This window comes from Chlamydotis macqueenii, chromosome 1 (assembly GCF_036417535.1).
Source record: "Chlamydotis macqueenii isolate bChlMac1 chromosome 1, bChlMac1.mat, whole genome shotgun sequence".
Taxonomy (NCBI): Eukaryota; Metazoa; Chordata; class Aves; order Otidiformes; family Otididae; genus Chlamydotis; species Chlamydotis macqueenii.
In genome coordinates this window covers 116,626,824-116,651,862 of record NC_141556.1, presented here as the reverse complement: position 1 = coordinate 116,651,862, position 25,039 = coordinate 116,626,824, and the positions used below count along the sequence as shown (strand labels likewise).

The following is a 25,039-nucleotide window of genomic DNA, read 5'->3' as shown; positions in this document are numbered from 1 at the left end:
GGCACTGCTGTACTACTTTGGGCTCAGCAGCAGCTCCCAGAGATGTGCTACAGCCGAGTCACTCTTGGGATGAGCTGGACTCAGGAGACCAAGTCTTCTGCTCTTGACATCCATCAATCTTCTGTTAAGATCAGAAATGGGCCCCACAGAAAAGAGGGGCATGTATGTCTGACTGACCAAAGGTCCTAATTCACAACAAATTTTGTCATGTATTTAATAATAAGCTGACAGGCTCACCTGTAGAATATTCCTACTGAATGCAGGCATCAGCCTAAAAACTGAAACAAATTAAATGCAAAATCTAATACTATGCTGAAGAAAATTGAATAAAGACAAGCATACAACATTTATATGTGTACAGCTTCTGTTGACAGTCATCTTCATTTTGTGTAGCTGAAAGCTGAAAGCTCCCTTCCTACTCACATGAAATCTAGGGCCCAAAGTCCTACCCAGAGGCAAAGTGACTTTAAACTATAGGCTTTCAGAGGCTTTCTTTTCACTTTCTATTTAAGAACAGCTTCTGAGAAACTTTTGAGTAAGACACATTCTTTAAAGCATTCTGTATATCCCAACTTGTAGTTTGCACTTTCTACGCCACGAATCTGAATTTTCAGCAGTCCACCAGAAAGGGCAGCTCAGCGAGCCAAACCCGTACCATAGCCTTACAAACCTACAGCTCCTCCTGTCTAAGCTCACACCCGTATGGAAGGAAGGTCTCTCCTACAAGCAAAAATCATTGATAAAAAAAGCTCTGCCTGGAGTAGGCACCAGTGCAGACAGCAACCACATGATCAAAACTGGCAGTAACTACAAAAATAAAAGCACATCTAAAAGCACATCTAATATAGATCCAGCTTCAGTAAACGTGTAGTGCATTCCCTCTGTTCTTCCAACATTTTTTCCAGGAAAGAAGAAACAAAATGTGACAGTCTGCTCTTAAAAGAAAAACAGATTTAAAACCCGAATAAACACCAGAAAAAAAACCAAAACCCACAAACACGCACACATTCATGTCTCCCAAATATAGATGCACAGAAAGAAAATTTCCTCTTTGATTTTTTTTAATGCACTTTTTCCTTTAAAAAAGAAGGTACTTGAAGAAATGCTGATTTCTTTTTCCCCTCAAAGTTCTGCATTCAAGGAAAAAAAGCAGCATCCCCCCCAAAACTCAACCCAGCTACCTCGAAAAAAAAGAAAGAAACTCATGATGAACTAACACGCTAGAGAGCTGTTACACCAATGAGACCTGTCAGAGGTCTCTGGGAACCTGACCTTGGCCCCTGGACTGGCCTTCCCTTTGGCAATGCACAACGCTGGAGCGGTAGAGGAGGCAGCTTCTGGATGAAGTTAATTCTGGTGAAGAACATCCTCTTTGCATAACAACATATCAGTGTCAACTTACTTCCTTCTAAAGAAACAGCTATACAAACACACTCCTTCAGAAGGAGAAACGGCCAGTGAATTCCTTCAGTAGCATGGGGGAAATACAGAGATTCTCTGGAAACTACTGAAGTTACGTCAGACCTGCAGGACATCGTACTACATTAACGTCATCTTAGATGTGCATTGCTTTTTGGCCTGTTTTCACAAAAGCAAAAGAAAGACATAATATATGTTAAGACCTTTGTCCTGATGTTTTCTCAGTTTGAAATGTCCACCTGGGTCTAGCTGATGGTAAAACAAAGCATCTTTTATTCTTCTGTTCATATATAAGCATGGTTATTCTCTAACCCGCCACATGAAAGTTTCTGGCCTTTTCTATAAAGAATTTTCTACCTGTACTTTGAACAGTTATTACCTTAAAGAAAGAAGTATGACGTGTCTTTTGGCAGAGTAAGTTATTTTTTTCTTGTACCTTTTCTGCTTTTAAAAAAATGAGTCAAGTTTTATTTTCATCACGCTTTTATTACCTTTTTCCAAAAACAAGCAAAAAAACCTCCTCCAACAAATCACATCCTATACTGCTATATTTACACTGCAGACTTCTTAATCTCTTATGTAAATATACATATTTTGAAGTAATCTGTCTTTGGAAAAGAATGCTATTTTTAGCATTCTGATGGTGGATAAATCTCCATTATCAATGTAATGCTCTAAGAGAAAGAAAATCAATTTTCAGAGTTGTCAAATATCAAGATAAGCATACAGATTAAGTCCATTCAAATTATTTTAAACAAAAAGAAACCTCAAATGTTACAATAACTTAAGATAGTATATTGTACCACACATGTAACCAAAACTGATTTGTGGCCAAAACTGATTATTTTTAATGGACATTAGTTATCACAATTGTTTTCCAAAGCAGGAATAAAAAAAAAAAATTAAAAGGTTTCAAACATGCTATTTCGAATATTCACTTCTTCACCATTAGTTTATCTTCATAGTTGACTGGGATTATGCCACTGCATTCTTCTGTCTTTGATACAGGATGCTTTACAAAAGCACGTCTAATTACATCAATATCACGTCCTAAATGATCCATCATGGTCGATACAATTGAAGGTGGGCCCTCTAAGTCTATCAAAAAATACCTGCAATGAGAAACATACACACAATAAAAAAAAATACCTGTACTGCAACAACTTTAACTTACGTAACTGTGCTATGGGATTTCTTAAATGAAACTTCCTAATTTTTTCTTACATTTTGGTACCAGACCTGTTTTAAATAAAAGCCCCGTATTATCTTGATTTCAAACAAGAAAAGTTCAACTGAAACAGGCTCAGTCTGAACTTTTCTTTGTTGTACAGCACTGCTTACCCAAGGAGATTAAAGAGAACTTACTCTTATTGTACCTATTCCATTCATTTCCACACCTTGATTTGAACAGCCTTAAAAAAACCCAAAAGGTAGGGTGGCACATTCATTTCAGTTACAACATGCATCCCCCTTCTTCGAATTCACGACATTGTTTCTTTGGGGAACAGATGCCAGTGTGAAATATCTCAAGCTTATACACATACAGGCACATTTCTGCCTTTAAAGTTCTGCTTCGGAGCTGAATGGAAATTAAAAAAAAAACACCAACAAAACAAAACAGCAAAAGAAACACAAGGAGATGGACTTATCTCAAGTTAGGCACATCTTTGATATAAACATGGCTTAAATTTTCACTCTGAGTGCAGGAGATGAAGCTGCATAACAGGCAATGCCTGAGTCCACAGTTGGGACTAGACGAGCATACTGTCGCGTTGACCTTGGCGGGACTGGAAAGGTCTTACTTCCACGCATGCACAGCGCGTACAAAACGCACTGCTCCAGGTAAGCACTTCGTGTCCACCACACAGCTGTCTTTGACATCTATAAAGAAAAAGCCGACCACCTACCTACAAGGAGGAGAATGTTCTCCCCATTAATATCTGAGGTCACCAAGGTTACTTCTGCAATAAAATCCTTTGCTGAAGAAACACACCTTAATGGCAATTTTGCAAGAGGCTTTTAAAGCTCCAGTACACCCAAAAAAGCAAAACTGCACTTCATGAGCCCCATTTCAGACAAGGGACATGACTACACACTGCGCACTAACTTAATCTCAGAAATGCAAATTCAGATCTTGTCCCTTAATGTGAGACATATCTTAAATTCATTAGCAACATCGTGTCTACTGTTCCTGCAAGTTACGAGCGACCCAGTGCCAGCCATCATACATGCAAAACATGAGTGAGCCATGTCACTGGCCATCCCTCCTCCCTTGAAAAGCATTGTCAACAGAGCTGTAACGAGAACACTTTTTAATCACTTTGTCTGCATTTAGCATGGCACTAACTACAGTGTAGTAAAAAGACACCACAACCGTCTCAGAAATCCTACTGAAATGAACTGGTCACTCACCTGGTTTCCAAGATTATCAGTAATTTGAAGGCTAAATGTACAGCACAGCACTTCCCATCTAGCTGTTTCATTTTAGTCTTTACTCATCCTCTTATTAAAGCTCCCTTTTCCTCCTAGTCCACTCAACCGCACCTCTCCATGAAGCATTGGTATAACCCGAAACTGATATCCCTTAAATGAAATCATATCACCCAAGCAGGATCAAGCATCCCAGTTTGATTTTAAAACTGTACCTAACAGAGAGGACTTTGTTCTGCAAGCGGTATGGATTCTTATTAAGTCAACTACAGCATAAACATCACACTTCACAGTCCATCTTCATAAAGGTAATCTTGGATGGTAAGCTGAATTGGGAGATGGGGTCATCAACAACAGAGACACTCATGTTTTTCCTGCTGCGTGGAGTTCATTTTCATCCAACTAAATGCGTTACACTAAGTAACACCAACAGTATTACACACAGAGGAGATCTGTCACACCAGAAATGACTCAAGCAGCATGTGCTGGATTACTGCACAGGAGTGTAATCCACTCGTGGAAAACATGGCAAAGCAGCTCTCAGCCAGACATCCTAATGCTGAAACTTACACAGGCATCTACGTTATTAGCCACAATTTGTCTCTGAAGTCTTTTTCAGAAAGACCAAACTGAAGCACTGAATTTTCCTATGAGAGGGGTCTTATGACAAAAAAAAAGTCTCCCTGCAGCACATACTGAAGCAACGAGTCCTCCAGAATAGATGCCCAGCTGGGGCGGGCTGTGGCCGAGCATCACTGAAGCCAAGGGACCGGTGCCAGGTCACGTCAGCCAAGGTGCTGCTCCTCTGACTGCAGCAGGGCTACTGAGAATTACAGGAATAACTTGCCTCAAGAAGGGTTTGGAGGAACTCTGGTGGGCTCAGTCCTCCTTGCAAATTCTCACAGGCTTCAACAAGCTACAGGATTTGGCTTAATGTATTTGAAAAACTGAACAGCCCACTGGCTGGTCTTCTGGTCACCCGGTTAGAAGCTTAGGGAGAGGAACAATTTTTAAGCTCGGACAATTCATTAGAAATACTGCACAGCAACATCTGAAGGATGCACACCCCTTAAAAAGGGAAAGTCATATTTTCTGTTAAAGCCATTAAAAGCCACTGGTAAATTTAACAGATGACACTTAACTCTTCTCCTTGGGAAGAAGCCTTCCAAATCCTCTCACAGTTGCCACTGACAGAAAGGGGGGTGGGGGGAGAAATTCTGCTGGCCTCCACCGCCACTTTCATGCCCCCTTCCCTTAGCAAGAGCATTCATTCGTACCACAAACCGTGCTCTTCGCTGCACCATTTTAGTCCCACCACTTTTCAAGCATTCAATTTCATTTCTGCTTGCGAGTCGTATGCTGCTTTTCATTGTGCTCCTAAAACGGCAATCTTTTTTTTTTTTTCTCCAAAGGCTGCTTTGCAACTTTGTGCTTTCTCTCACATTAGCAAAGGGTGGAAATTTCCACTGACGCACTGTTGATAACTGAAGGAGAAGGGGGGGATGGGAGGATGAGCTGTTACAGCATATCTTTATGACTCCTCGCAGAATAGGTATTTTATCTGACGATATAAAACTGCAGTAATTGGGGACAATGTGAGTTTTTAAAAACAACCACCACTCTTCCACATTAACAAGCAACGATTGCACTCCTGTGCCAAAAAAAGAGAGAAGGAAAAGAGGGCTACCGTAAAAAATATTATTTCTTCAATAAAAAAAAAGGAGAGAGAAGAAATGAATGGCTGCAAAAGCAATAACCAAGCACAATTGACAATGCAATCCCTGAGGAGATCTAGAACCCCTTCCCTCAAAATATACACATTTAAATCAGCTGTCACGAGGCCAAGGGTTTTTTTTAATCCACCCTCAATAAGGCACGCAGCAACCTTCATTTCAGGCAGTGATCTATGACCCGATACGCAACGCTGTAGCTACTGTTTTTGTAGTAAACAAAACCAAATCCCAGAGAGACTTAAAGACAGGGAAAAATACAGGAATGCAGGAGGGAAACCACCTCATTCTTGCAAGCAAAAATGCAAAGGCATTTAGGCTCTCTAGGAGTCGGCCGAGTCATCAGGGGAGAAATGCAGGAAAATTCCACTGATTCACTATGAGACCACAGTTATTTTTGTCATCCTGCTCGACCGTAAATAGAAGGATGATTTAAATACAGGAGAGCAGACTATCCGCTGCAGCATATTAAAACAATGCATTAACTGAAAAAAGAATTATCTCAAATAAAGGAGGACATGCCTTTGCTTATTGGGGAGGGGGGGGAACCAACCCAAAAACACCCCAACAAACCAAACTCAGGTTTCATTTATCCTTTTTAACATATTCAAGCCAGAAATTGTTTGAGCCTTGAGCCCTTAAGGATACTCAAATAGTTTGCTTTCAAATGGACAGTCTAGGACTTCAAAGAATGCTGAAAAGCACTTGGATCAAAACTCACTTTTAAATCCTCCTAGAATACAACTTCGTCAGCCTGGGGAGCTGAAGAAAAGGCACATGTATGGTGGACTTGGAAGAGGCTGTGTGGTTCTGTGGTTGTGCCCAAAAAATGTCTGTATGCTTAAATTGCTCCTTTACATACTGGCAGTAAGTCTATGTAAGCTTCCCCAGTGGGGAGGTGGAAAATACAAAGAAAAGAAAATGTTCTGAGGAACAGATAGAGGTGAAGCATCGAACAAGGAAACAGGAAACGGCCCAGATGACAGCAAGCTGGGGCACTCTTGTGAGAGCAGCTGGACATTCATTGTCATTAAGATAAATCTATGTTAATGAAATTGTTTTGCTACCTGAATGATCACTTCATCTCTGGGAGCACTGCGCTGCTGTGAAGAGAAGTAGTTTGCTTTTCTTCTCAACTCTGGTGGTAGCTGCCCTTCCTCAGAAGGGCAGCCAGGCAAGTTCATGCTCAGAAAGATTATCATTTTGTAGCTGGAAGGACTAGTACACATGTTACTTTTAGCTTTTTAAAAAAACACACGTGGAATAATAGATGGGTGTCCCTTGAAAAAAAACACAGGGACAGCATCTGGGAAGTACCAGATCAAAACCAAAAGCTGGTACCTTAGTAACTAGACTGTGCCACAGAAATGACGCAAATAATCCATAATGAGCAAGTACTTTGGGAAAAAATGCATTTTACCATCCACAGTCTTCAGAAACGTCATTTGCCAAATTCTATACATAGATGCCTGTTATTAAGGTAATTAAATAATGGAAAGACATTTTGCAGCATTGCAGAAAAACAAAACAGAAAAATACTGTTATACTGCAAAAGAGAAATCAGCCTGACCTATTTGGAGTATTTGAAAAGTGATGCTCACTGGGCAGCATTTGAAAAGTTTGCAAAATTGTTACAAGCAGGCCTGAAGTCACAGTGAGTATTCAATCTGCTTGTATCTCTTCTCTGCCTTCTGCATAACTCATAGCTTAAAAAAAACCAAAATGGTGGCTGATTGCCATCCTACCAACTCCACTATTTGAGAGCAGCCACCACATTTAAACAATGTGCTTGCACGAGGATGCTCCAGAATTTAGCGCATCTGAAAATGATACTGGCGCCTCAACATCATCAACTATTGCACAGTGCCGTTTCTTCTGAAAAGCACCAAAATTGCAAATTGCACTCCCACGGATAAGGTGGAGGGAAAAAAAAACATTTCAGAGCTCTGATACTCGAGGCATATGCACACTTACATGTATGTGCAAGTGGAGAAAAGCATTTGAAGAAAAAGTAATGGTTCAACTCGTCAATGAAGAAAGCCCCATCTAGTGGAAGAAGACAATCAATTTAGCAGAAAATACTACAAATGTGCACAATACTCAAATATTCAAAGTGGTTTTGTTCTCATCCAAGTGCTTTACAGACCCAGCACTCCTTTTTGCTGAAACAGATCAAGATGTTCTAAAATCTGAAGAGAAACAAAAAACACCGATTGTGCATGAGCTATAAATTTATTGTGGTGGTATTAAGAAAGGAAAGCTAGCCATCTCTTTCATCTGTTTTTCTTTGCAACCTCTTTCATCTGTTTTTCTTTCCTCCTTTTTGGTCTTCAATAGCCATGAACATGATAAAGAGAGTCTACCTGAGTGAAGCTAAACACATTGGTACATTTATCTGCAGGATTAAGTCCTTTAACTCTGCACTAGTTTGTATTTTACTAGGGAGTGAGGAGAAGAGAAGGGTTGTTAAAACTTGTAAACACTCCAGGGAACAGTTCTGATGGGTAACTATTATTTTACTCTTACAAATAAAGATAATAAAATTGTATCCAGACAGTGCGGGTTATTGGAAGACACTTCAGCATCTCTTGTCCATATAGAGTACTATTCCACCACAAGCTGCTTGTTTAAAAATAAGTTGTGCAAGTACAGTTCCTAAGCTCAGATACTTCACGGAAAGAAAAAGTTTGAACATGTGATGTAATTTACATAGATATGTTTCCAAAATATTCCAGTCTTTTAAACAACATGCTCAATTACTGAAATACTTCTCTTAACTACCTATTTCTTGTGCATTGGGCCACCCAGTCACCAAGAAACGGGTGCACGCGCACCTTCCCTGAGCACGCGCAAGGTTACGTCATGTGCCACATAATGAAAGCAAAACACAAGGTGCTCCCACAGAAGGACCAACCGCTTCAGACCCTAAACCACCTGAAGGAGGTAGAAGTGATTTGTGGGAAGGCCAGGACAGCCTCCAAACCCTCCTCACTGCAGCAGAGAAGCCGGTACCGAAGCCTGGTGCTCCCAGCTAGCTCCTGGAGAGGAACTGCGGCACTGCAGGGCCTGGAAGGCAAGTCGAGCTGCGTCCTTGGGAAAGGACCTCCTTGCCTTGACGTTTCCCCCATGACACAAACAAGTCCACAGCACAACTAACATTGCAACCTGGATTTTCTGACTCCTGATCCTATTAGATGCTCTCCCTGTGCTTCTCAGTGGACCCTGGCAATCACCAGGGTCCCTGCACATTTCCTACAGAAAATTTCCCAGGCACGTGTCAACATAAGCTCCCAAAATACAATTCAGCAAGAACAAAAGTAAGACCTGAGTTTGCTATTTCAGAGAACAAGTGGGCTGATAAGATAATTGGGAGTGAACAGCAAAACAAAAAGATTAAGGGACAAGCAAGCAAATAACAAAAGAAAATTGCCATCTTTTCAAAATCAAATTTGAAAGGGAAAAAACCAACAAGGCAATGAAAAACTGGCAAATAGAACATGGAAATTGTTATGAATAATCAGAATTACACACAGTTTAGCTGGAGAACTCACAAATAAAGGGAATGAAATAATAAAAATGTGGGGAGAAAGGTCTAAAACCACTACCGTATTACAAGTAGATTTAAGAGGGGAGAGCACACACATATACAAAATAAAGTAGAAGGGAAAGTGCTCTACCAATTTACAAAACCCTACTAAATCTGAGCACTGACCAGGCTGATGTATATCATCTTTTCTACAACAGATAACAAAAATAAGAATGGAAGCAACATTGGAGGAGGGGAATAAAATTACTAACAACAAGTCTCTAGGGGATAGCAAGATACCCAGTATTCAAAACCCAGTTACACCTGTCCACTACCTTCTCCTCAAAGCCCTTGTCATAGCTCCTTCCAGTTTAAAAGATTCCTTGTCTGGAAAATGTTTGAGCCATTACCTTCCCAAAGGAGTGTCTGAATCTTTTTTTTTTTAAAGATCTGTTTTGCAGCCACCCTTGTATCATCTCCCCTAAAGTAAAAATACCCTACACCAACCACGTCCCCCAAACCACCTCCTTTATCTGATGCCCTGAAGCATGAAGTGTCACAAGCATATGATTAACGCATAGCCTGGCCAGGCCAAAGAAAACAGGTACGCCACAAAGTGCGAACCCACAGACTGTACTACTGAGATCTATCATTTTACAAGCAGTTGCAATATTCTGCAGTTTAGCGCTGACCAAATATGCAGCAATGGCTCTGCAATGTCATCACCCAGCCTCAGTCTGGACTCTTTTTATTTGAAAGCTGCTTTGAGAGATTCAATGCTTCTGTATCATCTTAAACAGCAAACAAATCCTGTTTAACATTCCTTGAATTCAAATACTAGTACACACCTTACTTAAATCAGTTCACTTTTGTTTGTTCCAGAAATAAGCACCTCCTGATACATGTCATAGAATATTTAAAAAAAAAATGCACTGTGTTAAAAACAATTTAAATACAACTCATTAAAAATTATAAACAAGCCGTGGCTAGAACAAATACTTGGCACAAATCTACTGCCCATTAGGAGATAAAGTTGGGAATACTTATTTACATTCTTCCACTGTTTTTTCAGAGACACGGTGGCCATGGGCAAGTCACTCAGGCTCAATACCTCAACTAAAATTACCTACCTAAACCACACTGGAACCAGTGTGTCCTCGTCACATTTATTCACTTATAAGGTGAACAGTATTTGTTACAATTTTGTGAGATGTTACTTGAATCATGCTCTTAAATACTTTAAAAACAAAATATTAATGTTCAGCAACTAAAACCATAAATGTGGATTAGCAGTTAATTCAATTTCAGCTTAAAATATCAGTAAACCAGTGATTTAAAAGTTTGAGTCTTCAGACGTATCCACACAGTTCCTGAAACATACTATTTTCATAATTACTTAAATGCAAAAGCTGTCAATACTAGGTCTTGAAAAAAAGGAAGGTGTTTTCTGCCAAAAGAGATGCATTTAAGAGAAAGATCTAAATTTGTTTTAATGCACGCTCAATGCACATGCACCACCTGCTCAGTGAATATAATTTCCTGAGAAGAAGCAAGTCGATTATACGAATGATCTGAGGTCTTCAAAGCTGCCTGGGAGAGTAAAACTGCTCATTCCAGTGACAGCTGTGGGCCACAGTCCCCTACGGCAGGCTTTGAAAAACCTCAGCTTTTCAGATCAATTGGCAGTAAAATTCTCATTCTCTGTAAAGTCTCCCGGATATTCTTAAATTTGTAATGTGCCTGTAATGCAGTATATCCAAGACAGATGATGCTGAAGCACTACAGAACTCAGAGGGGGAAAAGTGCTTTATTAAGGAGGCCATTCTCCTCCCTACTGACCTATGAAAATGCATTTTCCAGTTTAATTCTTTAGTGTTCACCAAGGATACTACCAAGACCTGGCTAAATCCAGTGTTAGCTTTTTCGTGCACATCGTACTTGTGTGTCCTTTCGCTGTCCATCACTCAGTTTTTTGATATACTGTATATAAAGCCTTGAACTGCAGTTTAAAATGGATTTCTCTAAATGGAAGAAAACGTTCAGCACAAGCCTGGGAGAAGGACGGCTCCAGAGAACACCACAGAGCACATCTCAGCTGACCTGCAAATAGTTGGTGCTGCCCTGCTGACGGCCCTTGATTTGAGGTCAAGAGACGCAGCCTGGATAGCACCAGGACTTTCATAAGGGGGCAAAGCTAGGCTCACTACGCTGGTGAGGAAGACTGCTATGGTTTGGTTTTGTTTTTCAGGCAAACATCCTGTGCAGGTGGGGGGATTCCATGCCATTCTGAGTGACAGGAAGATGGTTTGTGCAGCGGTCACTAGGACAAGAGCTGTCTCTAAGAGACACGCTATTAAGCTGTGACCCATGCTATGACTGTTGTATTGCACTAATTTTCATATAATTTGTGGCTATGAATATTGTGTTCTATCAATTTTCATTCATATAATTCACCAGCCAGGAGGTCCAAGGAAGTCATGGATTCAGGATACCTCCTAAGTCTCCAACTATCTACATATTATTGGAAAATAAACTAGCTGAATCTCTGCTCAGTATCACAAAACTAATATATATATATATATATACACAAGAAAAGGCAAACAAAAAGCACCCAAAATTAAAAGCTTTGAAAGAGTCAGCACTCTCCCCACCCCCAGACATACAGTATCATTTGCACTCTCAGAGAAGCCCTTTCAGTTACTTCAGAAAAAGTCCCCACTAAGGAAGAGGTAACACACTCCGTACTACTTAATACACCACCCCACACCAAGTTGCTAAGAAAGGGAACATAGAATTAAAAGTTGGCTACAAAAGAGAAAAGATCTTAGCATTTCTCAGTAAGTACAGGTGTATATTCAGCTTAGTAAGGTATCTTAGAAAGCTTTTTTTTTAACTTTGTCCTTTTGTCCTGATAAAAAAAAAATACTACTTTTTACAGATGCTGTAAAGTAGAATTAAATGATTTTATAAGGTGGATCAAGAACTGACTTTTCACTTCCTAGTCCTAGATTATCTTTAATATCCTGAGTAAATTATTCTCTGGACCGTATAAAACATTGGATGGTATATCAGGAATCCACCACACCTCAACACGGAACTGCAATCTCCCTAGCAAAATCTACAGAAATACAATTCTCCCACATTACCAGGCACTGAAACTGCCTGCTGCTTCCGCTGGTAATGTCTTGTTTCTCCTGAATTTGAGTTCTCCAATTAAAAGCACACAAACCAACTATTTCTTGTAGTACCCTCTCTTAATCACTTCTTCCTTTCAAGAAGCCAAGCAATTTAGGGAAGTGAACTGCCATATTCTAATACAGAGGATCCAAATCCAGGGCAAGCAGAATGACTGCTGAATATTTAGAGACACTTGAACTGGGAGATGGAGGAGGAACAGCGATGGTGACACTAAGCCGATGGCTTCATGCTCACATTTCAAGACACGATCACAATTACTAAAACCTTATCTCATTCAGAACACAAAATATATCTGCTCTGAGGACTCTGCAAAGAAGAGGGTTATAGTCTACAGATCCCCTCATGCTGCTTATTAAATAGGTAATCTGCTACAGTAAATGAGTTAAGCTAGTTTACACATCTGAGAGATCCCCTGGAGAAATGGCTTCCATTCATCTCTGGCACATAGTGCTCATGATGCTGGTTATCTTCTCCTGTCCTGGTTTCCCTGTTGAAGAACCCAAGACCTTATCTGCAGAAGTACTGCCACCCAAGCCAAGTGGAAACTGTCATCTGAACTGGTGACATGTTAGAGAGTGCTTAGTACTCTAGAAAAAAAAAATCTAGAAGCTAGAAGTCTCTGCTTCAGCATCCAAAATTAGTGGAACTTAGTGTCTCTCCCTCAGCTCCCCGCCTGTACAAGGAAAGTAACACCAGCTCCTTGTTATGCTGAAGCTGTTGGAAAAGACTTTAATGTTTATAAAATGCTTCTACTCCAATAGAAAGATGAGGTAATTAGCAATTCTGTCTTGAGACAAGGCTCCTGTGTGTAGGCAACAAGACTTCATCCTAAAATGCAAAACTGGCAGGATCAAGCCATGTTTTGAAGGATACCACGGAGCAGGAGAGCAAGACAGTGGTGGCCACAATGCCATTGCTTTTGGTTAAGTAACAGGCATGTGGTGGAGATTTCCTCTCCTACCCTTTCTGTCAGTCTGCTTTAACTGGCAGCTGTCACCACTCTCACTTCGCAGGAGAATTAAGAGGTCCTCAGAGGAGGGGGTGAAACCGTGAGTCACCCCTGAGGAGATGATCCAAGAAGGGCTTCATAAAAGGTGCACCTCTGGAGTCACCTCGCCTTCCCCAGCACCAAACACCACTCAAGGAAGATGGTAGGTAGGCAGGTTGGCCAACCATCCGCACAGTTGCATTACAGGGAGTAGGAGGAGCATATTGCTAATTGTCATTTTGATTACTGCAGGCAGCCCCAGCGCAGTGCGGGTTGCCTAGCAACATTTCTCAGTCCTTGCAAGAGCCAGCATCCGTTTCGGAGATAGCCTCAAGAAGCAACAAGATACTGGCGTAAGCGAGCAGAGGCTAAGATCCACAGCACCATACTCCTGCACTGTGGGGGAAGCCCAGCATCCGAGAGGCCAATTCACAGCTTCATTTACATTTATCGTAATTCCCATAAACCACATGGTTGTCTTAACGTCCTTAAGAAAACCTGTAGCAGAAACACAAGCAAGCCTTACAGGGTACACATGGTAATTAACATTTAGTTCAGATGCATTACAGAAAAATAATCAATCCTGCCAATTAGCAACCAGTAGATTAAGTACAACTTCTATCAGTAAACAGCCTGACTGGCTTGGAAGATAATTACATAAAAAGTGACATAACAAAATAACATTGTGTACGTTGGGGAAAGTCATTCTGCAGGCCTGGACTCAGGCTACTTATAATAAGAGGACTAAACACTAACAAAAAGCCAACATCACACAGGATAAACACACAAAACACTTGAAGCAGAACGCATGCATGCACGCACAGCCACACGCCACCTTACTGAGATCACAGATAATACAGGTGTACTCCCAAAAAACACAAGGAAGACCAAACAATGAGAGTTACTTGTGTACATTTTAAAGGTGTACTTGAACGATTTTAAGGAAAAACACATCATGCATACCCTCCTCTTCTGTGGCGCTCCTTGTGCTTGGAGATTTTGTAAGGTAGAGACCTTTCTCCCAGGTTTTCTAGGTTCCTCACAATAGCTCCTCTCTCCATAAGAGCCTCAACAGTGCGCTTCAGCACAGCTGCAGTCTCAGGCTTTAAAAGAAAAAAAAAAAAAAAAAAAGAGAAAGGGGGAAATGTACACAAATCTGGTTATTCTTATTACGCCATTAGAAGGAACATCTGTACTTGCACAATTCAGTGCTGGAAGAGATCGTTCTGCAACCCGAGAGGGCAAACTGGAAGCAGAAGCAGACCCCTTCCTAAGGAAGAAAATTTTTAAGAACAAACAGCCAACTCCTCTGTGAATTATGACAACTGCAGTTTCCACCAATTTCAAAGTCAGGCCCCAACCACAAGAGGAAAAAGGAAATAGTTAATGCATTTAACTCACCTGGTAGCACTTTGGCTGACCTTTGTACAGGTGTAAGTAAATATACATGGCAAAGAGTGAATTGGCAATGGTCTTAAGGTCCCTGTACCGCTGATGCTCATTAGTATCATTCACCACAACACTTAAAGTGAAAAGTGTGGGGGGAAACACTAATCTGTGGCTTGCTACAGAGACAACAATCAGCACCACATTCATTTAGTGTTGTCGTTTCAACTGCACGTGCGTAATAGATATTTGGACCCTTGGCTAAATCACTGCACATCTCATTAGTTTTGCATAGCTGACAGCCAAGCCTTTTCAAGAGTTAAGGAACTGACATGCAGTAATTAGTCTAACATGCAGAGATATCACTCCTTCGAAAAACAAGTTTGAGGGACAGGCCACCAAAAAACAGTAGGTAAAACAGATGCATCATTTTCCTGCTCACTGTGTATCAGGGCTCTTTAGAGTGCTGAATCATTTCAGTAATGCCACTCAACAATATCTAAGAAAATGTTAATAAAGTACAAATTAGAATGCTTTGAAAACAATTGCAAACTTAGACACCCTCAGCAACAAGAAGTACTTTAAGAACCAGATCTCCTACAGAGAAAGGAAACTAAATGGATGCCCACCTGAACACAAACCAAACTGTATAGCTTTCTTCTGCATTCCTTGCAACATTTCACATCAAGAAATATTCCCAAGTCTACTACTTGTCCAGTGAGATGACAACAGCTGTAAATGGAAAAGCAATGAAAGCTGATTTGCAGCTTTATTCAGATTTTATTTTGCTAAATCAGACCACCATAATAATTTCACTGTCCCTTCTCAGCCAGAAGAAAACTTGTGTATAAGATGATTGAAAGTTAGTTTCCTAAGCCTAAGGCAGAGACGTTCACCTTGACTAAGGAAAAGAGTTGTTTAGCATCCAGATCCCTTAATGGAAATTGGTGGAAAAAGGTGGTACCAGAATCTCACAACATGTGGTGCAGCCCATGCTCCAGCACGTGACATGTCTTTCATTTTCCCGAGGATACAAGGTGATATGAAAGAGCCTCCAAATGCAGAGCAGAGATGTTCAACATATGACATTTCACAACATTGACTGCTCTTTGAAAGACCTGAAGTACAGACAGTCTGAAATGTCTTCTGCATCCATGCACTAACTGCCCTGTGGCAGCCAAGAGTCAATCAAAGGATCACTCCTACTGCTTCTCACCATCAATCAGAAATTTTACCCCCCTCTCTCCAGCTGCATAAACTCTTTTCAACACAAACAGCCTAAACAACAAAAATGCCTAGACCTTTTTTCCAACTATTTTTAGATTGTGTTGTAAAACAATTACGGGGATCAGACAGATATATTCACATGTGAAAAAATGTTGCTACCTTGCCAAAATTCTTCAATGCATTAAAACTATTGTTTCTCACAGCAAACAAATACTTAAGGTATCTCTTGTCACAGGTGTGAAATGTTAGGATGAAGGGATTAGGAGAGATTATCGATTATTCTGTATTAATTTAGATAATTTTTCAGCTCAAAATCAGGAATAGCACTATTTTTCAGTTGATTTAGGACGGCTGCCTCCATTATCACTCATTAGATTTTCAAGTAAACACCTTTCACGCTTAGGACCTCCTTCCCCAAAATGTTTGCAGAACTAGTCGGATCTCCTCACAACTCTTTTTGGCCTCTTGCCACAAAGAAGCCATTCCCACAAATGTTACAGGACTCTGAATTTCTGAAATTTCCAAAACTCATTCAAGGTACAAAACCAGTGTGTTCAAAACTTGCGAAGGACAGACTGACAGATGGAGAGGCAGACCGCAACTATACAGCCCCTTACTAAAAAAATAGCATAAAACCAATTCTGTAAAATTATGGAGGCACTCACTCCCATGTCGATGCTACAGCTGATGATGCTGACCATGTTAAGCCGTTCATTCTGCCCTTTAAATTCATCTCTTGTGTCTCAAATACTTCTGCATACTAGATTCAAATGCTACAGAGTATCCCATTAACAGGATTTTCTTCCAAGACTGGATTCTTAATCTTTATATGCTCATCATTTGCATTACTTTTCATCCTCTAATATGTCTGACAACTACAACCAAGCAGTCACATGCAGTCTTCTCTCTCTCCACAAACTCAAGGACAATCAAATACTACCAGAGAAGAACTGGGAAGCGGCAGCTACGGCATGTTACTCCCTCAGTGTTTTGAGCCGTACTCGAGGAGCAGGAAGGGTGACTGTGAAATTTGTTGGCTGAACTGACAGGACTGAAGGTGATGAACAGAATCAAGAAAAGCCAAGTAAGGAGATAAGTAGCGTCTTCACAATAATGCCAGCAACTAGGAGAGAGCATAGAACAAAATCTCTTATTCTGCATCACACCCACATGTTGTTTTACCATAGTGGAAAGTGTTCTTTCAAACTTTTGCTACTGCAGAAACATCAGTAACAGCCAGAGAAAGGCAGTCGCTCTGCTTTATTTGACCCTGTCCTCCACGCTCCACAAATGCCAGAACACAAAGGGAGAGAGGGGAGCAGAGGCTCTTTTCTTAAGACTCTCCCCATGAAGAATTTCTGCCTAAGGTTCTTATGCCTGTTTTAGCTCGATTTACATGGCACAAAGGTGAGAGAAGCTGGCCCAAACTCTTAAGACAGGTTTTATGCTGCTTCCATCAACACAGGATCTCAGCACTCAAACCCATCTACATCAGGAGCTACTGGTGGGACAGCCTTATTTGTTGTGAGGCAGCAGCTTCACACAGACAAGCCAAAAAACTAGGTAACAGAGCTGCTAGTGATATCCACAGTTTAGTGCTGTAAGAACCATAAAATCTGGCTTCAAGAAAGAAGAGAAAAACAAGAACAACTGAGTTTGTGAAGCAGGCACTAAGGTACGCATTACTATCTAGAAGATTTAGCCTTTTAAACAAGAACCTGACACTGACCATTAAGATTTTACTTACCCACATTAGAAAGGGAAATGAGCAGTTTTAGGAGAGAAAGGGCGGGTACCCTAACAGCTTTAATAAATTGTGCACTACAGAACACCTGTAGTGCTTCCAGCCCTGGGCTTTAAAATACACTGCTGGAAAGCAACAGGACCTGCCATTCAGGTCTTCTCCCACTGTGCCTGCTGTACGTGGTGAGGTTGCAGAAGCCTCCACCATGCTCAGACAATTATCGCAGGAGAAATCTGTCAGGTCAAGGAATAAAAATACTGTTAGGTTTACTGTTGCTACTTGTCTCCCACTTGCATAAAAAAAAATGCTGATCCATAAAGAGAGCTCTGTTCAAAAGAGATCTTAATTGACTCAGACCTTTAGACAAACAGTTGTATGCCCAGCGGTGGAGATGTCTGACATATCCTTTTTAACAACCATGCAGATGTAAGTTAAACGTTACTGGGTAAGCTTTCTCCTCTACATCCCTCATACCCTCAAATGACACATAAGGTTTTTGTCTCTTTTATACATGCCAACAGATCAGCAAATTCCCTGAGTGGCTACATGTCCAACATGATGTGCAGTTTCTAAACACAATGAAGCCTAAGACCAAGTCCCATGTATTTAAAAACAAAACAAAACAAAAAGAACAAGAAAAGAAAGCCACAGATTTCTACATTAAGGACTGTAAAATACTGTGCGTTTTTGCAACCTCCCCACTTGTGGACACACTTTGAAAACATAAACTAATTGCTGGTTTTGAAAGCTTGTCACTGTAATCCCTCTCATTCCCCCTCTCCAAAAAAGATCATGGTTTACCATAGCTTGCCTAAAGCCATCCACCAAACTATATATAGGCTAGCCTTTGCTAACCGTCATATCCACAGACACAGGTTCCTCGGTTTGCCTCAGAGCCAGACCAGTTGAGGACATAGGAAATGGGATTGCCTGGCTCCCAACCCAGCAGCCACAACATTTTTTCCTGAACAGCCAGCACTAATTCCAGTACCACAGACGTGGGGAAGCAAAGATAGGGGAGAGAAAATGAGGAAATGGAATCCTGTGCCAGGACATCCATGCCGGAGAGCAGGAAGCGCTAGCAAGAGCGCGTAAACCCTGGTATGTAATTCTAGCTCTGGTTCCCCCTCCTGTGTGCATAGTCAAGCCAGAGACCTTTCAACTGGCTTCACCCTTAGTGAACTTGGTGAACTTTGTTAGTGAACTTGGTTCACTATCATTTGGCCACGAGTAGTTACCTTGTTCTCAGAAAGGTACAGCCCTAGGGACCCAACCAAGCCATGGAAGGAAGAGGTGGGATGTCACTGCAGCCTCTCCAAGGGCTTTTCCTTGAAAAATTGCCCCTGGAAGATGTAATTCAAGGACTGTTGTCTACAGATCAAAATTCTCTACTCCTCTACCCCCAAATTTTTAAACTTACAGCTGCCCAGAAGAAACAAGTTAACTAGCATGTCAACCCTGTATCTACGGGTCAAAACAATCACAACTGAGGTGCATGACAAAACACACTTTCTGTGTATCGTTGGCTTTGTCCACAGATGAGCTACCTTTACCAGGTGGCTGTACTGCCAGGAAGATCCCGTGCAGCCTGCTGCCAATGCCGCAAGAGCTGTGCGCATCGAGATAACCATGCACCTTTCCAGAAGGTTCAGTTCAGTTTATTTAAAACTCCACTATTCCCACGAAGTTATACATAGTCCCAGATGTCACGCAAACCACAGCTGAACGCCATGCCCTACGCACTTCCTCCATACCTTCAGCTTCTCCTCTTCTCCTCATCAGTCTTTCAGCTTGGCAGAATGATCAGCCAAGTGAGTAGAGAGCTGTCTAATGCACAGCTTTCTTCAGTAACTCACCAGACTGTGCAAATGGAAATGGACGGGGGTGCACCCGCAATTACTGCCCAGGATCAAAGCCACAAATGCACGGTAATAACCAGCAAGTACTGCAACACAGCACCAACAACCTCTTTTTGATGGGAAGTTATATACCACCAGCATGAGTGAAAACGATAGCACAGTTTTTATCAGTCATACAGAACTCATGTGGCAACCAGTAAGTGTATTAAAGTAGGCAAACAGGGGAAAAAAAAAAAAAAGGCAGAATATTCTGACAGCAAAGTATCTACCAGAGGCCAAACAGACATGAGCTTGTCAGCCATGAAGCTGCAAAGAACAGCTTGGAGACAGACCAGAAACATGGCAAGGGCTTAAAATAAAGCATTTGTAATGCTGGTATCTCCTAAAAAACAAGGGGTCACCCGCCCAAATCCTAAAGGGAAGGACAATGCTGTGGCTGGAACTAGAGCCACGTGAAAGGACTCCGCACCACTGCTCAATTTTCCATCTCGTTAGCTGGCCAGAGGGAGCTCAAGAGAGGACAGAAAGTCAAAGCAACAGAAAAAACAGAACTGGCTAAAAAGGAAATCTTCTCAAGCCACCAAAGCTCCTCCAAAAAGTCTTTAGAGAGAGAAAATGAAACAGACACCAAATACTTAGTTTCAGGGCTAGGACTGTACTCCAGTTCTTCTGGCCACTTACTCAGTTCAACAGGAAGCATTTAAAGTCAGTGAGCACATCTCCTTAACTTATAAGCAGATAGAAATCCATCATAATTAGCTTGACTATCCCTTCAATGAAGTAACAGTAGGATAAAATTATGGTTTTTTTTTTGGTTGTTAAAGAGTTACAAAAGGTTGTTCTGAGATTATTTACTGAGGTGGAAATCAAAGAATGCAAAATCTGTGTTTAGAAGAAAGCTGCAATTCAGAAGCAGCAAAACAAGGGGGGGGGGGGAATCAACTCCTTACTGTCATTTATTACGTAATAAAACACTAGAAACTTAATAGTGAAAATGATAAAAAAACCACACATACATTTGTGAACTAGCCAAGATCAACAATGGCAAAAGAACAAAGAGTTTTGCAATGAGAAACAGGGGGAAGCTGGAAAGGGTCATTTAATTGTCACACCCTGTTTTAGTACACAAGAAGACACAGTAAACAGCTGAAAAAATAATCAGCTGATTAAGAATGGGCAGCAAAGAAGAAATTAGTGCTAATATTTGTAAAAACCACAGCCAGGCACACAGCACAGCTAGCAGTAGGATTGTTCTTGATCTGCCTGGGGAGCAAACTTGAACTCCCGGTGCAAGACGCAAAGCTGCAATTACTATAAAAGCATAAACAACACGGAGCAGCAATCCTAAGTAGGGTACAACCACTGAAGGATATGTACTAGTCAGAAAAGATAAAAATAAAGATAAAAGTGGTAAATCAAGCGAACAGAAGATGTAGAAGCCATGTTGCACCCCTGCTAGAAATGGCCTGTATGTGACCAATGAGTGCAATTGGGACGTCTGGAAAATCAGCAAAAAAAAAATGTGAGGACTCTGGACACCTGCCTTGAAAGTTCAGAGCCAGGCAGGGATGGGGAGGCATTGGTCTAGGGAAAGGTGGACACAGGGCAGCACTAGGCAGCAACAAGGGTTTCTGTAACTATGACAGTATGATTCTCCAGATATAGAATAGGGAACAAATAAGAGAAACCCAGATGCTCCTGAACGCGATAACCATTTCATATTTCCATCAAACACTGAATGAACAAAAAGGCATGATACTATTCTAGAAATGGATTTGGCAAATAGCAAGAAAGTTATAGAAGGCAAGTCCACAAAAATAAGCTTGAGGGAGTGATCGAAGTTGACTCAGTCTGAATTAAAAATAACACCCCATCCTCAAAACAAATCTTTCATTAGCATTTTAACAAGAACTAGCAACTTCACCTGATGCAAATATGCAGCCCAGGGACTTGGCTGTAGAGGAAGCAGCAACTTTTAAAGTCAAAGTGATGCTAGTATCTCTTCTTTTCCAAAAACCACCTTTCTTCTTCAAAGAATCTAAATTCCACAATGTATCTTTTTTTTAAACTCAACATTTAAGATGAAAGGAAACTATAAGGTCAGAAACTGACCTAAAAACCAAGTAATACAAGTATCCTACAAATGCCAAGTCATAGTTAAGTTAACACATCAGTCTCAACTCTGAACATAGACAAATTTAATTGAATTTAACTCATTTTAGAGAGTTTGCACTCTTAAACAGCAACCAAATGCTGGATGCCCCATCCCTGGAAACATTCAAGGCCAGGTTGGACGTGGCTCTGAGCAACCTGATCTGGCTGGAGATGTCCCTGCTCCTTGCAGAGGGGTTGGACTAGGTGACCTTTAAAGGTCCCTTCCAACCCAAACCATCCTATGATTTTGTGAAATCATCCATGATTCAGAGCCATTTCAATGGTTTATTACTAGAAACAGTTAATGTAACAAATGGCCACAACTTCTGAATCAATTAAACGCCTTCCTTAAAACTCCATTTAGAAACTTAACCCTCCTTCTAAACCACAGTAAATTATAATATGGATTTTAATGTACCACTCCTGGTCAGCTAAAGTCTACTTATCAGAAGCTTGCTAAGACCAAGCTTACCAGAAACTACAAGTAAATTTTGCATAGAGGGAGTTATTTTCAAACCTATTTTCTCCCTGACCTTTGACATACATGCGCACACACACACACACACAATTCCTGTTGTTCCCACATTTGTGGTGTCTCAGATGAAAAACCAAAGACACTCCAATGAAGCAAACAAAACAGTAGGAGCAGAAAAAGAGGGAAGGTGCGAGGAAAAGAAGTCTTCTCCAATCTTGCGATACAGAAGCTGGAACTACAGTCAAGAAGGCACTGCTTCTTTCAGCATCTCCATACTCCTCACTGGTAAACCTCTTCCTGAGCACATTGCCAGGGGATACATGCTTGCAGTTTGCCAATTCAGATCATCAATTCCTCTCCCCAAAGCAATGAGCTGCCAGTTTTAAGATACTCTGGAACTTTTTCTGATTTCTCAAGCTTTCCCTTTGATTCCTCAAGCATTTGGACTGCAATTGTCCAGCCTCATGGATCTACCTTCAGAAGACCCTGAGATAAGCAAAGAGTAACCATGTAGCCTAGTCTAATCACGATCTGCATCAAGTTATTCTTAGACAAGAAAGCATATGCATGCCAGTATTTTAGATGTACTCAGGATTTTAACCACCACAAAGAGCAGAAGTTTTGCTCTTTCTTCCTCCCCATCTTCCAAGATTACAGCTGACTGTTACAGTTTACTGCTTTCTTGAGAAAGCTGGTTATGCCTCCTCTTCTTAAGACGTCTTCTGGTGCAATTTTACCTAGTAAGATGTTTAATATCACATCATTCCTAGGAAAGCAGGCTGTGGATGAAAAATAACGTATACACCTCAGCACCAGAATTAAGCTAGAATCTAAGTTTGGAAGTTTACTTCTCAAGAATGTCACCTATTGTATCAAATTTCTCAAGACTAATTTTAAGTAAGAATTTGAATTCTGGATAAGATCTCTATTCTCAAATAAGCTCTTTCTTTCAATCTCTCTCCTCTAACTCAGTCTTGTTCCTAGTTCCATACACTATGTGTATGGCTCCCTTAGTATTTTTTATCATCAACTTATTTTAAGCTTTTCCATTCACTCACATATCTAATGCCAGCGTGGAGGACTTACAGATGCTGGCAGACCTGGTCCAAAAGTGATGGCTCCTATTCCAAGGTAAGCTGCATCTCATCATCCCCTTGCCTCATATGTTTGAGAGGAAAAGTCTGCCTGAATGTAGAGCTAATCGCTTCTTCCGCTGCCTGGCACCTCCATTCACTACCTTCTCTGTAAGTTAGGGAAGAGATATGAATCAAACCACCATCACGCTGCTGCTGTTACCATTTGCTTCCCTGGATGCTTCAGGGTCAAAGTCGGTGGTATTATCATGAAAGAGAAGGGCTTTGGTGTGTAGCAAATGGCACACAACACAACCAGAGCTCACAACCCAAGCTGTCTCCCTGCCACGCGATACTGAACCTAGTAATTTTCCTGCGCGCTGTCTGACATGGCATACCTGCAAGCAATTCCAAACCCACAGAGGTTCTTCCAGTGTAATTGCTCTGGGCACATTCAGTGTTTCAAATCAGCTTTCACATCTCTGGGGGAAATCCACAGAGTGGCAAAGGAGACGGGCACTGCATGGCTTCCAGAAGACAAACACTAGTTTAGGTGAGACATAGCTGCAAAGGCCAAACACAGTTAATTTTTTACATTCTCTGGTTGGAAGCTTCCAGACTCAGAGTGCCAGCAATAGTCCAGCCTTGGGAGAAATACCTGCAACTCTCCAAAACATCTATTGTAGCAGTCGGGTGTCAGGATATATTCCAACCAAGTCCTCAACACTCCAGACCGAGGGTGTACCATGAGCACCATCCAGACAAGTCTAAGCCACTGAAGAGCTCCCTTCTATGAGAGAAGTCTTTTAAGGACTAGAGATCTGGTTCCTAACACGTAGCTCTTACACCCACCATGCACATCCTTACTGCTGCAGAAGAACAAAGAAGAGTCAGGACTAAGAAAAAGCTGAATGTGATTGGCAAAAAAATTTCCAAAGAGGGTGTGAAGACCACAACAATAATTTTTAAATCCTTTGCAGAAGAGTAACTATCTTTGGCTTTGAACCAGAACAGCATTTAAGGTGGAAGTCACATTGTTTTCACCAACTGGTGTGCACAAATGAAAGGAAACCTTGGCAGTTTTTGCTCAAATTCTCTTGCACACTACAGCATATATCCTGGGATACTCAAAGCTAACTTATAAAACTAGTATCATGGTTCAGGTAAGTATTAAATGTAGTTGCTGACAAATTAAAAGGTTATAAGCATCATGACCATTAAGTGATATTGTCACCTTATTCCTACCAGTCTACAAACACCTAAGAAAACCCATCAAAAAGGAGAATCATTAAGTATATAACCTGATTAAACGTGCTTGCTAGACAGGCAGGAATAAAGCACGGAGCTGAAACCTCCTGACTTGTTCACTTTCCTGGCATGAGAACAGGCACAGGGCAAACTGGGACAGCCACATCTAAGGAGGGAGAATTCACTTTGGAGCCAGCAGGCAAAGAGTACTCATTACCACCATCTCCTCGGGTTTTTCCAGTGAACCCTCAAAATAAATGCTGCTGCAGCATCTATTGAGCCTGCCCACAACTCGCCTGGGCCAGAACTCCACACCCAAAGAAACGTTAAAAAAGTCTCAAACACCAATAAATTGGGGATTGACAGAGTCTTTGCTAACTAATACAACTGGAACCAGCTGGTGACAAAGAGGCTTCTTGAACCTTTTTTAAAATCAATGAAGTGGAAAGCTGCTCACTGAACAATCACCTAATAAACTAATTAGATAACCAATTAATTAACAGGTAACTAATAAAAACACAGGAGTCCCACTCCCTCCTGGAAATGACAAATCCAAACCAAGCCTGCAGACAGAAAATTCTG

At 41.1% G+C, this 25,039-nt stretch overlaps 1 protein-coding gene across 1 annotated transcript in view; it reads right to left on the bottom strand.

The window, feature by feature from the left end:
- Positions 1–1,884: 1,884 nt before the first annotated feature.
- Positions 1,885–25,039, bottom strand: part of MRPS6 (mitochondrial ribosomal protein S6) — a 46,752-nt gene continuing 23,597 nt past the window's right edge. Inside the window, exons 2-3 of the mRNA XM_086765023.1 lie at positions 14,255–14,394; positions 1,885–2,531 (exon numbers count right to left, since the gene is read on the bottom strand). Of these exons, the coding sequence (XP_086621149.1) occupies positions 2,354–2,531; positions 14,255–14,394 (318 nt within the window). The 3' untranslated portion in view covers positions 1,885–2,353. The remainder of the gene's footprint in view (positions 2,532–14,254; positions 14,395–25,039) is intronic.